Below are 17,860 nucleotides of genomic sequence, written 5' to 3'. Positions count from 1 at the left end.
TCAATCCTTCCTATATTAACTTAAAGGGGTGATGGTGAGAGGGAGAAGAGCTGAGAAGAATTTGAATTCAGATTTAATAGGAGCCTAAGGCTAGGTGTGTGATAATATGGAAATGTAGTTGATATTATCTGGTTTATTGTTTGTATTACAAAAGTTATTACTGTTTCTAAATTGTATTGTATTTCTAAAATTCTTAGATTGTAAAATTTGAGGGGAATTATTGTCCTACTCATGGCTTGTCTCCCCTATATTCAAGACTCCTTGTTCACTTTGGTTAAAATGGAAGGGAAAGGAGAAATCCAGCTGATGGTTCTGAAAAGTCAAGGTCGAGTGCCAGTTTGAGACCACCCTGATGGTTATGAAGATTTAGTAGGTGGTGTGAGGAGTCTTCAGATAGTATGAAAGAAGAGGAGGGATTGAATGGGATGTCCCAGTGAAGGCTCCTCAGTGTAATTAAGGTTTGGGATAAGGAGTGGTGGGATGAGGGGTCCTGTGAAGACTTCTTAGAAGAATAAATACAAATTGTATTGTGACTCAAGGCAGGCATAGAAGCCCGATAGGCCTAAGGTTTTGGGGTTTTTTTACTTTTTAAAAAATTTTATTAATTTATTTTGATCTATCAACAATCAGTTTCATATGATTTTGAGTTTAGAGCTTTTCTGCCCCTTCCTCCCCACCACCCTCCCCAAGACGGCACACAATCTAATATATGCTAGACATTAACATTCCTATTAAACATATTTTCACATTAGTGAAATTGTAAGTATAAATTCTCACTAGTGTTTTGCTTTTGACCACCTCCTCCCTCAGTCCCACCCACCCTTTCCCTTTTCTTCCCCTTTAGCCTTACTGCTTCTTCCCTCCCTTCTATTCCCACCTCCTTTTTCTTTCCCCTTTTCCCTCCTACTGCCTATAGGGCAAGTTAGATTTCCATACCTAACTGATTATGTTATTTCCCTCCTTGAGCCAAATCTGATGAGAGTAAGGTTCAAACAATGCTCAAACCCCCTCCCTTCTTTCCCTCCACTGTAATAGGATTTTCTATCTTTTCCTGCAATGTCATTTACCCTTGTCTTCCTCCTCCTTTCTCAGTACATTTTCTAAAGATCAGACTAATCCACTTACTTGGATCCATTTAACCCACTTGATTAGATTTTTTTTTGTCATTACATCAAAGTCAACTAATATCCACCACCTTTATGTATACTCCTTTAACATGGTGTAATAACTATACAGTTCCCAAGAGATGTAAGTGTCATCTTCCCTTGTAGGGATGTAAACAGTCCACCCTTATGAACAACATATTGTATCTTTCTGTCCCATTTACCTTTTCACGTCTTTCTTGAATCTTGTACTTGAAGATCAAATTTTTTGTTGAGCTCTGGTCTTTTTATCAGGAAGGCCTGGAAGTCCCCTATTTTGTTGAATATCCATTTCCTTCCTTGAAAAATCATGCTCATTTTTGCAGGGTAGTTGATCCTTGGCTGTAATCCAAGCTCCTTTGCCTTATGGAATATCCTGCGGTCTTTTAATGTAGAAGCTGCAAGGTCCTGTGTAATCCTGACTGTGGTTCCATGATATTTAAATTGTTTCTTTCTGGCTGCTTGCAACACCTTCTCTTTCATCTGATAATTTTGGAATTTTGCTATTATATTCTTGGCATTGTCAATTTGGGATCTCTTTGAGGTGGTGACCAGTGTATTCTTTCTATGGTTATTTTATCTTCTGGTTCTAGGACTTCAGGGCAATTTTCCTTTATGATTTCCTGAAAGATACTGTCCCGACTCTTTTTTTCATCATGATTTTCAGGTAGTCCAATAATTTTTAAATTGTCTCTCCTGGATCGATTTTCCAGGTCGGCTGTTTTACAGATGAGGTATTTTACTTTTTCATTTTTTTTTCATTTTTTTGTTTCTGTTTGACTGAGTCTTGCTCTCTCATAGAGACATTAGTTTCCATTTGTCCAATTCTAGTTTTTAACAGATTGTTTTCTTCTTTTGTTTTTTGTACTTCCTTCTCCAATTGGCCAATTATATTTTTAAGGGATTTGTTTTCTTCAGTGTACTTTTTTCCAGTTTACCAATTGTCCTTTTTAGTAACTTGTTTTCTTAAGTGTATTTTTTTTCCTATTAGCCAACTGTATTTTTCAAGGACTCTTCTACCTCTCTCATCAGACTTTTAAAATCCTTACTGAGTTCTTCTAAGAAGGCTTTTTGGGCTTCAGACCAGTTCATACTCCCTTTCAATGTTGCAGATGTGGGTTTGTTGACAATGTTGTCCTCTTCCGAATTTCTGTCTTGATCTTCACTCTTCTCATAAGATGAAATCTATGGTATGTTTCTTTCTACTTATGGTGTTTCTTTATTCCCTGGCCTTTAGAGAGATTGAGCTCTTCTGCTGGGTAACAGAGGGCACTGACCCAAGCTTCTTGTGTTGGGAGCCTAGGTCTTGGTCACTGGCTTTGTGTGCTGGGGCCTCTTATGTTGGCAAGTGGAGGCTGTAGAGCTCTGGCAGCTTACCTCGTGTTGGGCTAGAATCAGCAAGGCTGGAACTTTCAGGCAATTTTAGGTTGCCTGCTTTTCTTTTCATTTAGCTTTCTTCAGCTCCTTTTAGATGGGTACTACAGGGTGTTTATTTGTCTGCGGCCCCTTGCAGTGCTGTCTCTCTCCTTTCTGCTAATGCACTGTGAGATTCCTTTGCAGTAGACTGCCGAGGCACCTGGTGGTTTTCTGAGCTGCTTTCCACAGGTTCCCCCACCCTCCCTGAGGCACTGAGAGGTCCAGGTGTTGGTGTTTGCCTGCTCTACTACCTGGGCTTCAGGATCTCTTCTTGGTTGACAGCTGGAGGTTCTGACGGCTTACCTGGTGTTGGGCTGGAATCAGGAAGGCTGGGACTTTAGGAACACTTTAGGTTGCTTTCTTCAGCTCCTTCCAGAGGAATGCTGAAGGGTGCTTATCTGCCTGGGGCCCTCTGTAGTACTGCCTTGCTTATTTTTGCTGAGGCACTGGGAGACCCATTTGCTGGGCTGCTGCACTGCTGTTCCCAGTCTTCTAGTTCAGCTGTTCTAGGGGTTTTTTTTCCTGGGGTGATATTGTCTGGGTTTTCAAAGGTTAATAGGGGAGGGTGAGAGCGACTACCTTTTTACTCTGCCATCCTGGCTCCCAGAAGCTGAAGTCCCCTAAGTTTCGATTTAGTGGAAATCACCTGATTTACAGGAATCCAACCATAACTACCACCCCCCATGCCATTGTTCAGTAGTTAAAGTTTGGAAGCCTGAAACCCCTGAAGCCCCCCTGTATTTTGTTGTACCTGTTGCTATATTTCAGTCATGGTCACTTGGGTATACAGCACAGCGTCTACCTTGACTGCATATTTTTAATTGTTTCTTTGGCAACACTTCAGTAAACTAAGGAGCTAAATACAGATATAGTTTCTTTTGTTTCTATACATTGTGAGCCAAGCATTGGCCAGTTGGTGGGAGGAAGGCTTTACCCATTAGGGCTATTTAATCTGGTTCTTCTGCTTCTGTAATCTGTCTCCTCCCATCAGAATATCCTGGTGGAGGGTCACCCTATTCTCAAGAATAGCAAATAAATTAACTTTCTGTTTCTCCTTGAAAAACCTCTAAGTCTGTTTTCTAATTTGAGTCGCATCACACACAGTGTTTAGCACAGTGCCTAGCACTTACTAGGCACTATTGCTGATTCCTTTCCTCCCTTTTTCAACCATGACACCAGGTTTCTTCTCACCCTTGGCATACCTATTCAAGAAACAAGGTTTGATATGATATGAGTCATATTACAGTCAAAGCCCTAACATGAATTTATGTCTTAGGGAGGCAAAATGATAATCAAAGATTTCATTTCAAAACCTCATTTCCAAATCTCTAGTTACTTTTTTAGTGTTATCTGAATAGAAATAGCTCCAAGATTTGGGCTTTCTACTGCTCTGACAAAGTATGAGTTATCAGTCTAAAACAAATGTGGAGTCCTGAGTGCAGCCCTGACTCATCATTGAAATGATTATTTCCAAATAGTTTTAAAAGGAAGGACACACAAGGAATGGCTGCCAATTGAGAATACTTTTTGTCTCTCATTTTGATCCAGTTAACCTCACAAAGGACTAATAAAACCTAAACCAATGGTACATTAATATTAGGACTTCAGCAGCTTTTCGCCCAACTCAGGAGCCATACAAGATAACATTACTGGGACAAATGGGATGCTCCATACTCTCTCAATAATATGGTTTGCTCAAAAACCCTTCAGGAGAAATGAGGATTAGTGCTAACCTACAAATAACTGTGTTTGAAACAGTTTCTAAATGAGGCCCTGACACAGGTCACCATAACACAAAGTTCTCGGTCAACTTAAAGCAAAGATACCTAACCCACTCAAGCATTCTCCCAGTGGACAAAAATGCCACTGCCTTCTGTACATGTATGCGTATGTGTATATACACACACATATGTACATATGTATAACTTTCCTATTTCTGTTAAAGTAGTTGGGTGGTGAAACTACTTCAGTTATTCTAAGGTTTCTTCCAGCGGCCAAAAAACTCCCATCAAACACAAAACAAAAATTGGAGTGGAGAGAGTGTCGAGACACCGACTTCCCCTTTAGTCAATTTAAAAGCCCCCCAGAGCGCTGGCCTCGCCATTTTAGGGTCACCCCTTTACAGCTGACCCGGCTCCACTATCCCTCGCATTCTTCAGGCTGACATCTGCTACAGCCCTTTCATTTCTATCTTCGACTCCAGCCACCTTTCATTTCTATCTTCGACTCCAGCCAGCAGCGTGGCGCCCGGCACACAGCAGGTACTCAATAAACGCTTGATTCCTTTTAATGACTCGGATTCCGTTTCCACAAATCAACAGCATAATTGTGAGCACTATGAAAGCACTAATAGAAGGAGTTTCCCGGAGCGTGGACCGCCAGAAAGGCTCGTCAATCGCTGACCAATTCCCAGGGGAAAGGGAGCCAGGCTCAGGACCCCCCGGGGCGAGGAGCCGTCTGGAGTGGAGGGGCAGCGGTCTGCCACCCGAAGCCCCCTCGCACCCTCGGCCCCTCCCCGCTGTCTCCCTCCCCCACCCCACCTGCGGCCGCGGCCCCGGCGCCCCTCCTCACCGCTGGCCTGCGGCAGGGCGAGCAGCGCCAACGCCCCGAGGAACCCCACGGAGCGGAGCCAGGCCCCGGGGCGCGGACATGCCCCCATGGCTGCGGCGCGAGGCTCTAGGCTGACTCGGGCTCCTCGGACCGCGAAGCCCCCAGCGTCGCCAGCGGCTGTTCTCCTCTGCTGACTGACGCCGAGGTGACTCTATCAGCATTTAACAGGCGGCATCAGGTGCTGGCTCTGGGTGGGACCGACTGCTGGAGAAGTCCGCGATTAGTCTGGGGCGGGTCCTCCCGAGGGTGGGGCGGGGAGGGGGAGCTCTTCCTGTTGGAGACGGCCCCGCCCTGGCATTGACCGTAAACGACGCTCCGCCCTCTGGGAACGGTGGGGGGAGGGGAAGGGAACCGGAAGCTGCCGGAGGTCTGGGGAAAGCCACTTCCGCTGGTCTCGGAAAGCGGCCGCAGTACTTTGTAGGTACAAAGCCCCCTCGCACCGCTACCTGCTCCCTGTCTGATACGGGATGGGAGCCTGCGCTGCTTGGTGGCCCCTGAAGTGGCCAAGGCTGGGCCCTCTGGGCGCCCCTGTAGCCAGGAGGCCGCCCAGGAGCAGGCCCCGAGGGCACCTCGAGCTTTCTTCTTGTTTCTGAAAACCTCAACAATAGTTTTCGCTCTCCGCCCTCCCTCTTTTCTTGTCTCTTGTGCACTCCTCCCCCAGGGAAAACTGTCCCCAAGCCAGGGAGAGTTTCTGGGCCGGAGAAGGGTCACCGCGGGGGTTCCCTGCCCAAAGTGGAAAAAACAAAACAAAACAGGAAAATGAGTCAGAATTTCCAAGGGCCTGACCAACTGCACAGCTGTGTCTGCCTCTCAGGAAAACATGAGGAGCACCTGTGGCCTGTATCCCTTGGGTGGATGTTAAGAGAATTACACTTGACATTTAATTATAGTCATCAGCCAATAAGCGTTTATTAAGCGCCTACTATGTGCCAGTCACTGTGCTAAGCCTGGGGATGAAAAAAAAAACATTCTCTCATGGAGCTCACAATTTAATGGAGAAGACAAATGTGTGCAAACAAGGATAACTAGAGAATAATTAACGGAGGGAAGGCATGAAAAATAATAAGAGTTGGGAAAAGTTACCTGTAGAAGATGGGACTTAATTGGGACTTGAAGGAAGCCAAGAGGCAGAGATGAGGAGGGGAAGCCAAAAAAAAAAAATACCTGGAGCACCCAGGTGGAGTGTTTTTGGTTTGGGGAACAGCAAGAAGGATGGCTTGATGGAGAGTGTGTGACCAGGTGTTAGGTGTAGGAAGATTGGAAAGGGGTGGGGTAGGGGGAGGAGGAATTGGGAGAAAAAGGAATTTGTTAGAGGATTCAGTACTTGATTCTGAGGTAACTGCCCCTGGAGTTTAGTGTGTAGGAGGTAGCATGGTAGCCTGGAGGTACTGGAGGGTGGATTGGAGTGGACAAAGTTCTGAGGCAAGTGGACCCACCAGCAAGCTATTGCAGTGTCCAAGCATGAGCTGATGACAGCCTGCACCAGAGTGGTAGTTGTGTCAGAGAAGGGGGCATAATTGAGACATGTTACAAAGATGAAATGGATAGGCGTTGGCAACAGATTACATATGGAAGGTGCAGGGGTAATGAGAAGTTGGGGATGACTGTAGGTTGCTAGCCTGGGGGACTGGGAGGATGGTGCTGCCCTTGACAGTAATAGGGAAGTTTGGAGTGGGGGAGGGGAAAGGTCTAGGGGGAAAGACAAAGGAGTTTAGTTTTGGACTTGTTGAGTTTAAGATGTCTTCAAGATAATCTAATTTGAGATGGCCAGTAGGCAGTTAGAGATGCAAGAGTAGAGGTCAGTCAACAGGGAGGTTAGGGCTAGATGAATAGATCTGAAAGATATCTGCACAAAAATGATAATTGAATCCATGGGAGCTGATGACATCACCTAGTGAACCATGTAGAGTTTAACTGGTTCACCAAGGGGTAATGACAGGGAAAAGAGTAGAGAGTGGCTAGTGCAGGAGTGATAGGGAGAGAACTGAGGGGTTGAGGGATTGGAGGTCACAATGTGGAGGAAGAGTAAGGTGTGGCAAAGAAAGGCAGAGGGAGATGTGAATAGCTAATAGATTATGGCCAAATAAGAGGATTTGGGAATTAACCAATTATTGATTGGAATTATTCAAAATCACCATTCTTATGGAGGTGGTGCATTTGTGGCAAAATCAAGTGTATTACTGTCTTTGTGTATGTCTGAGGTGGAGGAGCAGGTCATGGGAAGTGAGTAGGTTGAGGAACTGAATGACTAGGGTATACTACATGATTGTCTCCTTTGATACTCACAACTACCCTGTGAGGTAGGTACTGCAGGTGTTTTTATCTTCTTTTCAGTGTAACATACTGCCTCTCCTTAATTGTTTTCTATTGACATAGCTTTGTCCTCTGCATGTTATCTCATTTGTTCCTGCTATACAGGTATGGCAGGTACTCTAACTTCTGTTTTACAGGTGAAGAAGAGAGGCAATAGAGGGTTGGAGGCTGATGCTACTAGAAGTGTGACCATGGGTAAGTTAATTAGACTTTCAGTGTCTCTGTCTGCTCTTTGTGACATTTGCAGGTAATTAACTGATTCTCTTTTGTATATATTTTGCATTAATTTATCTGGTTGATTGTGTCAGGTCACAAAGAGGGGATTGTTTCCCCTCAGTAGTCAGTCAGCAAACATCTGTTAAGTTCTTACTATGTACCACAGGCACCTAAGTAGAAATTTAAAAAAAAAAGTTAAGCCTGCTCTCATGGAACATGCATTCTAAAAGAGGAGACAACATGTGAACCATTAGGTCCGTACAAGATATATTATAAAGTAATCTGAGAGGGGAATATGGGTTTGGAGGGAGAAAGACCACCAGGAAAGTTCTCCTGCAGAAGGTAGGCTTTGGGCTGTCTTGAAGGAAGCCAAGGGAACTAAGAAGCTGAGGTGAGGACACAGAGCATTTGAGGCCTAGGGGACAGACAGCACAAAGACATCAAGTTGGAAGATGAGTACTGTATTCAGGGAATTGACAGGCCGGTGTAATGAGATCATAGAATGCCTGGAGGACAGCAAGATATAAAAAGACTGGAAAGGTAGGATTATGAAGAGCTTTGAATGCCAGAAAACTTTATATTTGATCCTGGTGGTAATAAGATCATAGGATCTTACTGAGTAGGGCATATAACATGGTCAGACATTTGATTTAGAATAATGACCTTGGCAACTGTGTGCAAGGGAGAGAGAGACTTAAGGCAAGGGTAGCCTTTCAAGTGTAAGCTCTTTGTGAGCAGGGACTGTTCCATTTTTATCTTTGTATTGCCAGGGCTCTAGAATGCCACTTTCTCCAAAGACACAAAGATGAGCATCACACAGAGGGCAATGGAATAGTGGATATAGGCAAGTTATAACATATAACCAGCAAGGAATTTTAAAAAACAGGAGCAAAGGATGTCATCAAAGAAATATATGACAGAAAGAAAAGATGGGCTGGTTATATGGGGAGAGCAAGGGATGCCAGGTATACATCCAGATAACTCCATTAATAAACTGAGAATGTCACAAATATCGAAGAGGGCCTCTGGCACATTGGGTGGGCTCCCTATGTTGAACCTGTTGGGTGATGTGAACTAGAATCTCACAGGATGGAAAGGTGTGGGTAAGTTTCAATCTGTATTATTGGAGTCAACTCAAAATAATTGAGATCACAGGTACATTTGAGTGTCCCTAAGACCCAGCACATAGTAGGTCCTTAATAAATGATTATTGAATTAATCTCCATCAGCAGAGTGAGTTTCCACATTAGGAGTTCCTGACAATGTTGAAATCACACATTCCCCACCAATAACTAAGAAAACTTTGAAAGCAATTTTTGCAAAACAGTCTCAGCAAGGTTAAGAAGTGGTTGAAGGTTTGTTTGTTTTTTTTTAATACTGGTAAAGGACAATGGTAGGGCTCAAGGCCAGGCTTTGACAAGTGCCCAGCCTCCAAAGGAGATGGATGTGAGTGGTACCGTTGGATTCAGAAGACCCAAATTCAAATCCCGCTTCCGGCAATACCTCTGTGACCTCTTGTTACAGTCATGTCATGTCCTGTCATCCCTCTGGATCATCTGTGAAGACCTGATAAAAGACTTTTGAATTTAATCATTAGAGCTTTAGGAGCATGCAATTTCATTAGAATGACAGTCAGAAGCTCAATTTCGAGAAATTAAGAGAAGTGTGAGGAAAGGAAGTGAAGTCAAAGTGTAGATGGCTATTTCTAGGAACTTAGCAGTGAGATGGAAAGATGAAGGACAATAACTTAATGAGGTGGCATGGTTAAATGATTTTTTAAGGGTAGGGAAGACCTGAACATGTTGTATATGGATGGATGTGATCAGTAGCCCTAGTGGAGAGTTAACCTTGGCAAGAAGGACCAGCCATTGTTGACCTAAAGCATTGACCAGTTTTGAACAGTTTATGTGCAAGGGGCTAAGGGATTGAAGGGTAAAGGGTAGTGAGTATTTAAACTTGATTACAGGACTAAAAATGTGAAAGGAGGAAAGTGAGGCCAGAGCAAAGGTGATGGACTCAGACAAGAGGGAGGGATGGAAGGACTGGAGATTATAGTGATGGTCAGGAAAAAGGTTTAGAAGTAATGAGGCACAGGGAGAGATGGAAGAACAAAAGATTTTGATTAGAGACAGGAATTTCATAGTTCAGCATCATCAGGGTTCTTCATTATTCTGTGATGGTGAGGCTTAAGGTACTACCACTTCTGTGAGGAGAATGGAGATGGAGGTCATGGGAGTTGAGATTCATGAACCTCAGTTCAGTACCAGAGGATTTAAAGGGACATCAACATGACTATTGAAGTTTCCAAGTTTGAAGACAGTGTTGGAATAGAGAAGGAAGATTATGAGTCTGGTAATGAAGCCCTTGAGAAAAATTGAAAGTAAAGTAGAGCCAGGTAGATGGCAACAAGAAGAATTTGGACTGGTTGATATAGACTGATAAAATAAACCTCAAAGGAGAGAAGGTTCTTGAGTGAACAGCCTCAGAGGGAGGGTCTAGAAGTGGCCTTGGAAAACAAGAAATATGCTGATTTTTCCTGGCTCAGTGTGTTGGGGAGGAAGGAGAAATGTGAGAGAAGGAGCAGGCCACACTGGAAAGAAATGTCTGTGACTGTCGGGGCAAGTGACACTGAAACACTTCAGAGCTCTGACAGAGGCCTTGACCAGCCATGATTCCAGGGGGCAAATGTATTACTTACCTCCTGACAGAGAGGTGCTGGACAAGACATATTTTTAGACTTGGCCAGTATGGGAGATTGTCTTTGCCTGACTATGTATGTTTGTTAAAAGGGGCTTTTTTTTTCATGTTTTCCCTCCTCTCTTCCTGGGAGATTAGATGAGGTAGAAGTAAAGAGAGAGAAAGTGAGAGAACATAAAAGAAAGTGGAAGAAGTGAGAGTTAGTGCTTGTTAATTGAAATAAGATCAAAGTTAATTTGCAAACATCCTGTCAGATTAAAAAAAAAAAGGATGAGAGAGATCTAGGATTAAAGTTTGTTAATGATAGAGTGAGGGATGCAGAGGGTCCAGTGGAAGGAGAGGTTAGAGAAAGGAGGACTAAGACTTAGTTGGATAGTGGTTATCAAATATTAGTTAGAGATAACTATTTATCTAAGGCAGAATGAGATGATGGCAAGGGAAGAATCTAAAACTATTCTTAAGAGATTTTAGGACAGCTTATTTTCATGTGGGGAAAATCAGGGATGGTTGCCTGGATAGAGTCAAACCTGAGAGTGGGCTTAAAGTGAGAAGTCACCAGGAGAGATGTGGAGGGAGTGTATTCCAGGCACAGGGAGTGGCCCACCCAAATGCAAGGAGGGCTGTACAGAGTATTATCAGGAAAACAGTAGTGTGGGTCATAGGGAGTGTGAATAAAGGGGTGTGGAGTGGAAAAGAATAAGGTGTGTTTGAGATACAGCAAAAAACATCCTGTCTTGAACAGAAGGTTTGAGGTGTGGAAAATAAGTTTGAAATAAGATAATTGAGGGCTTTCTGTGCCAGACTCAGGTGTTCAGACTTAGACAAGGGACCTATTTAAATAGAGGAGTGACAGAAATAGAACATGACATGAGGAAAGCAGTACTTTTGAAAAATTCATTTGGTATGCTTAACTTAATGTATAAGTAGAGGCTATATCAGATTGCATGCCGTCGAGGGGAGAGGGGGAGGGAGAGGAAAGGGGAGAAAATTTAAAACTCAAAATCTTATGGAAATGAGTGTTGAAAACTAAAAATAAATAAATTATTTAAAAAATAAAAGAAAGAAAAATTCATTTGGAAGATGTAAGTAATGTGCTGAGGCAGCCAAATGGTTCTGGAGTCAAGAAGACCTGAGTTCAAATTTGGCCTCAGACACTTAGTAGGTTGGTAATCCTGAGAAAGTTACTTAACCTCTCCTCAATCCAGTGGAGAAGCAAATAAACCACTCCAGTGTTTTTGCCAAGAAAACCTATTGACACGATTGGTATGATATGGTCCACAGGGTCATGAAGATTCATAAATGACTGAACAACTGAACAGCAACAAGGAATGTACAGAGTCTATTGGGAGTTGGAAGAAGCCTGGACACAGGAAGATTAATTGGGAAGCTCCATAGTGATGAGTGAAAACCAAGTCTGGGTGGTGGTAGACTGAAAAATGTTCATTTTTGGAAAGGAGTTTTAGGACATAAAGCCCAACCTACACTTGAACAAGAGTCCTTTCTACAATATAGTTGAAAATTAGTCATCAGAAATGGACAGAGGATGGAAAGAGAGGAACAGTGAGCAGGCCAGTGTCACTCAGTTGTGGAGTACAGGAAAGGGGAGTCAAAGCAGAAGAAGGAAGGGGCCATGTTGTGGAGAGTATTAAAGGCGAAACATGAATTGTCTATTTGACGATAGACAGTAAGGGAAGGGGAAGGGATAATATGGCCATACCTATGTTAGGAAGATCATGTTGGCAGCAGGGTGAATATGGGCTGGAGTAGGGAGAGACTTGAGGCAGGGAGACCCACCAGAAAGGTATCTCAGTAGTCTAGTGATGTGATAAGGGTCTGCATCTGGGAGGTGGGAAAGGGGCACAACCCTAAGTTTTTATGAAGGTAGGATTGACAGGACTTGGCAGCAGATTGGTTATGGGGTGAGGAGTCAAGGATGACACCTAGGGTATGAGCATGGAGGCTGAAGGGCATGGTAAATAGAGAGCCAGCCTCAGAGTCAGGACAAGCTAGGTTCAAGTCCCACTTCTGACTCAGGCTGTGTGACTCTAGACCAGATCTAGCAACCTCTCAGTGCCTCCAGGCAACTCTAACATTGTAAGGTGCAGAGTAGGTGCTGATCTAAAGGTAGTGTCTTATACCAATGAAATTCAAAGGTCCAATTCAAAAAGAAAAATCCTCCCATACCTAGCATGGGGCTTTGTGCCATTTAATTAATGGCTGCTGAATGACAAAGTATCAGAGATTGTAGTTCTTTGGTACTTAGGACTCAAGAATGATCTGACTTCTGCACATTATTTTGTAAATTCAGAACAGAATGCATATATTTGTTGTAAATCAGCAGGCCGGGTGTGTGTGTGTGTGTGTGTGTGTGTGTGTGTGTGTACTGCATGTAGGCAGCAATCAGTGGTAGGTTGGCCAGCACAATTCAATGACTGAAATATATTTAGCATACTTCTTTTTATCTGAAAATTTCTAATGCATATCATTAAACCTTCTTGCTATGTTAAGTGCATTATCATATGATATGTGATTCGATCTTTTAACAAATTTTATAAAACGTGAAATTTTGTAAAGTTTTGGTACTTTTATGGCTCTTTGTAATGCCTTCTTTAGCTGGTGGGTCAATCTGGCACTGAACCTTATAAAATATGACTAGGTGGGTGTGGGTGTGGGTGTGGGTGTATGGTATTTGATTTGAAACCTTACATGAATAGGTTGATGACAGCTTTATTAAATGAAAAGGGCACTCACATGGAGGGCTGCATTCCAATGATTTATAACAAGGCTGAGAATCCCAGATAAGGATATGGTATTCCTGCCTGAAATGTGTCCTTTCCTTACAACTGTCTCTGGATTCCCTAGTTTCCTTCACAATTCAACTCAAGCACCTTTACTGATCCCCCTTGCTCTTAATGGGTACCCACAAAAAAGTCTTGGTGTCTGTTTTGTAAATATGCTTATGTGCTGTGGTAGACTCCCCACAAACAGACTGGGTCCTTCCTTTACAATAATAATAATAATAATAATAACGAACATTTCTATGTAACTTGGTATGTGCCAGGCACTGTGTTAAATGCTTTACATTTATTACCTCATTTGATCGCCACAACAACCCCAAAAGATAGGTACTGTGATTGTCGCAATTCTACAGTTGAGGAAACTGAAGCACACAGAAGTTAAGTGACTTGCCCAAGGTCATACAAGTAGTAAGCATCTGAGGCTGGATTTGTATGAAGGTCTTCCTGACTGTAGGCCCAGTACTCTGTGCACTATGGCACCACCTCACCACCTTTATGGGCGGTATTTTCTTCTTGTTACACTTTATTGTTCTACTGAGTATACAATAAATGCCAGAGAAGCATGCCAGGGAAAGGCAGTTCTGAAGAGGCTTTTATATGTCACAGAATATATGAGCTATGATTCCACTCCTGTCTTGGTGACCAAGACTACCTGAGGGCCTGTTTTATGAGCCATATATCCTGTGTGTTTCATAGCTAAATTTCCAAGCTTAGAGTTGAAACAACACATGGATTTTTCTTTCTGCTCTTTAGGCCACAAAGCTGCATTTAATTTATATTATTTGAAATCACCCAGTGTAACTGGGAGAGAAAGAAGCAAGCCAGCTACTGAGGCTGTGTTTCTCATCCCTCCTCAGAGTCCCACCCTGTATGGTCCAGGAGCTATGTTGAAGGCACAAGCAATGACCTGCCCAGATGCAAAGAGGGAAGTGCAGAGTAAGACCAGGAAACAGCAGTAATCTGATTGGTTGAGAGGGAGTATGAAAGAAGGGACATAGACTGAAAACTAATTAATGGAGTTTGAGAAGGAGCCTGACTTGAACAGAAGGTTCGAAGCATAAAAGAGTGAAAAATGAGGTTGGAATCGGATTACTGAGGACTATATGTTCCAGACAAAGGTGTTTAAACTCTGGAGAAAGGTCTCTTGGAGCTTCTGGAATGACATGAAACATAAAGCAGTGTTTTTGAAAAATTCATCTGGGAGTAAACAAGCAACATAGAAGGTATATTGGAGTGGGAAGGAGTCTGGCCACAGAAGACAAATGAGGGGGTTGGTATGGTGGTGAATTAGTGTGAATTAGTAATGAACCTCTTTTGGGTGGGAGTGGTAAGAAGACTAAAAGTCAGAGCTGGAAGGGAGCCTGGAGAACATCTAGCCCAAGCTGTACCTGAAAGAGAATCCCCTTTTCCTTGTTATTGTTGTTGGTCCTTCATTTTTGAAGAGGACCAATGATTTGACTGCAAACTGGATTTAAGTGAGGCAGAGCTGCGTAAAGTCCTCAGCCTCACTCTCCCTTCCAGAGTCATCAAAATCCAGTGAAAAGACAAAAATCAGCACCACTGGCAATGGCCTGGGATGTAGTGGATGATCTTGGCATCTTTGATATCTGACCAAGCTCCAAGTGCTACCCAGTACCTGCTTCAGCCACCTTCATGGCCATTGGAACAAATTGTCTTCATCCACCCATTCTGCTGGGGGAAGACTTGACATGCTTGGAGTAGACATCCCCCTAACTCACTGACAGGTTTGAGGCCCATTGCTTACCCTCAACCTGGTTTAGCCTGTCTGCTGAGATGGTTTTACTGGGGTGTGGCTGCCACAAGTGAGAGTTGGGTAAAGGTGGACACCAAAGGTGGATGAGCAGCTCTGAAAAGGGCTCAACAAAGGGGCAGCTAGGTGGCACAGTGGATAAATCTCTGGCCTTGGAGTCAGGAGGACCTGAGTTAAAATCTGGCCTCAGACACATGACCCTTACTGGCTCTGTGACCCTGAGCAAGTCACTTAACCCAAATTGCCTCACAAAAAATAAAAAAAGGGCTTGAGCAGTCCTCATACCAAAGGTGCTAGACTTTCCTGAACACTCCATACACACCCCTCCCCTTTACTATATACCTGGACAAAGGGTCATCAGAAACGGACAGAAGGAGGGGCTAGTCTGAAGCTCTTTTGCAGATCCCTAAACCTGTAACTTAGGTGGTGGTTGGCCCTGTGGTCTATTCTGACAGAGGTAACTGATGAATAGGGCTTCTATGAGCCGTCAGCTGAAAGGGGCAAGCACCACAAGAAAGAATTACCTCAATTTTGTTTCTGTTTTCTCTGCTAAGGAGAATTGAATTATCTTCACGTCAGGAAATGTAACATAAAAATGATGAACTAGAAACCAAACATAGAGGAGGAAGCGATAGGAAAACATCCAGTCTCTATAAGTTCCCTAAGTTTACAGCACACAGCCCTGACAAATTCTATATGCCAGACTATTCAAAGACCTTGTAGATGTGATTGCTGACCTTTGAAAAGTTGTGGAAAGTGAGACCAGGGCCACAGGAATGGAGATGAGCAAGTGTTACACTGATTTTTAAAAACACTGTGATGTGATGGAAAGAGAGTAGGACTTGGGGTCAGGGCACCTAAGTTCAGATTTTGTTTCTGAAAGCACAGACCTTGTGATCATGAACAAATCATTTACCTCTTCAAGTCTCAGTTTCCTTAACTGTAAAATGTGGATGATATACCTTGTATTTATTGTGAAGAAAGCACTTTGTAAACCTCAAAGAACTATTCTTATTAATTATTATTATAACTAAAAGCTAGTGAGTTTGACTTTCTTATTTGTCAAATTCTAGAGGACAGTATTAAAGAGGCAATTTATGAGTACTTTGGAAAAGGAAACAATGATCACTATAGTCAGCATGGCTTTATGAACATTTCATGCTATAGTAACCTCCTTTCCTTAACTGTTCTAGTAGATCTGGGGAATGCCATAGACATAGTGCTGGAGGCCAAGCTGAATCAGGCTGGACTTATGGTATAGCAGTTAACAAAAAGAGGTCAATCAGTCCACAAGCATTTATTAAGTGTTTATTGTGTGCCAGGCACTATACTAATCCTTGAGGGATACAAATCCAAAAAACAAGATAGTCTTTGCTCTCAAGAGGCTTATATTCTAATGAGGGAAGACAGCACATAAAAGGGTAACATAAAAGAGTAGGGCCAGGTTTCCAGGTAGGAGCATGGTGTCTAGGTCCAGAGAAAAAGAGATGACTCATCTGGTACCCTTTCCCAAAATGCAGGTTCCAAGAAGAACTCACCAATGGGAGAAGGGGCTCGTAGAAGTAATCAGGAGGCAGGTGAGACATGGTGGCACAATCTGGAAGGTTTACTTAACCATAGCCTGGGAAGGACACTTAGCAAGGAGATAGCACTAGTTCTGGTAGACACAGACCCTCTCATCTCCATAGATGCATAGAAATGCATCTGGTCAACAGATGTCAGATGGTATGGTGATTAGAATGGCAGTGAGATATCCTTCAAGTCTGAGGGGCACTGACTTTCTACGTGTTAGCCTTTTTATGCCCCTAGCATCCAAGATACCACGCTGGTTTTTTTATTTTGAACCATTTGGTAGTGCCAAGGACTTTGACATTGATAACTTTCTTTTCTGGGTCTTCTGAAAGCAAGGTTGGTTGTCTAGGGGGCACTGCTGCTCCTGGGAGCACTGGGGGAATAGTGCTGGGCTGTCTTCACCATGGTGTGTGTAGAGAGAGTGGTCAGAGTGGTAGCAGTGGCTTGACTTGGCTGTCACATGCCTGCTTTTGTCTCTCCGTCAGGGAGACTTGCTGCTTTAGCTAGACTAGCTTACCTGACCCAGTGGTGGTAGTTGTTTGGCAGCTGGTATTGATAGTGGTGGGGATGGTAGCCCTGGATGGTGGTTGCAAGGAAGGCCAGAAACAGAGACAGTGAGTGGTCTGGGGAAGCATTGCTGTTCCTGGGGTTCTTGGATTTACCTATCATGACATTTGGAATCCAAATGAAGGACCTTAAAAAGCTGAAGTATGTCCAGAAAATGTTATTTGTGAAAGCACATGACACAACGATTAGTTGAAGGAAATAGGGAATTTACAATAATATTTAGAGAGATATATCGGTGGTCTTCACATATCTGAAGGACAGGTCTGTGAAATAGGGATCATACTTTGTTTGAAAGGACAGAACTTGGAACAATACAAATAAGTTGCAGAGTTGAAGATTTTGGTTCAGTAGGAGAACATCCCAACATCTGTCCAAAAGTGGAACAGCCTCCTTCAAGTTAATGAGTTCCCTGTCACAGGAAGGCTTTAGGCAGAAGCTGGATGAGAACTTGTAATAGATGTTGTAGGCAAGGTTTCTGTCCAAGTACGTTTGTACTACATGAACTCTGAGGCCTCTTCAAATTGTGTAAGTCCATGGTTTTATATTCATGAATACCCACTCCCAAGCCCCTAAAGTTTTCATCATTACATGTTGGACCCTGCATTCCTTGGCTGGAGCAGTGGATAGAGTATCAGGCCTAGAATCAAGAGGACTTGAGTTCAAATGTGACCTAAGACACCTACTAGTTGTGTGACCTTGGGCAAGTCACTCAATTTCTGTTTGCCTTAGTTTTAATAACAGCAGCACCTACCTCCTAG

At 43.3% G+C, this 17,860-nt stretch overlaps 1 protein-coding gene and 1 long non-coding RNA gene across 2 annotated transcripts in view; one reads left to right on the top strand and one right to left on the bottom strand.

Moving 5' to 3' along the window:
• The window catches only part of LOC110203608 (membrane cofactor protein-like), a 237,841-nt gene extending 232,104 nt beyond the window's left edge, over positions 1-5,737 (bottom strand). The window contains 1 exon segment of the mRNA XM_078156349.1: positions 5,130-5,737. Coding sequence (XP_078012475.1) covers positions 5,130-5,217 — 88 coding nt within the window. The 5' untranslated portion in view covers positions 5,218-5,737.
• LOC110203609 (uncharacterized) overlaps positions 5,510-17,860 on the top strand; it is a 48,296-nt gene continuing 35,945 nt past the window's right edge. Inside the window, exons 1-2 of the long non-coding RNA XR_002323009.2 lie at positions 5,510-5,585; positions 7,619-7,676. This is a non-coding gene — a long non-coding RNA (uncharacterized LOC110203609). The remainder of the gene's footprint in view (positions 5,586-7,618; positions 7,677-17,860) is intronic.

Source organism: Phascolarctos cinereus, unplaced genomic scaffold (assembly GCF_003287225.1).
Source record: "Phascolarctos cinereus isolate Bilbo 61053 unplaced genomic scaffold, phaCin_HiC Scaffold_5;HRSCAF=322, whole genome shotgun sequence".
Lineage (NCBI taxonomy): Eukaryota > Metazoa > Chordata > Mammalia > Diprotodontia > Phascolarctidae > Phascolarctos > Phascolarctos cinereus.
The sequence above is the reverse complement of the archived record's forward strand: the minus strand, read 5'-3'. Positions and strand labels throughout refer to the sequence as shown.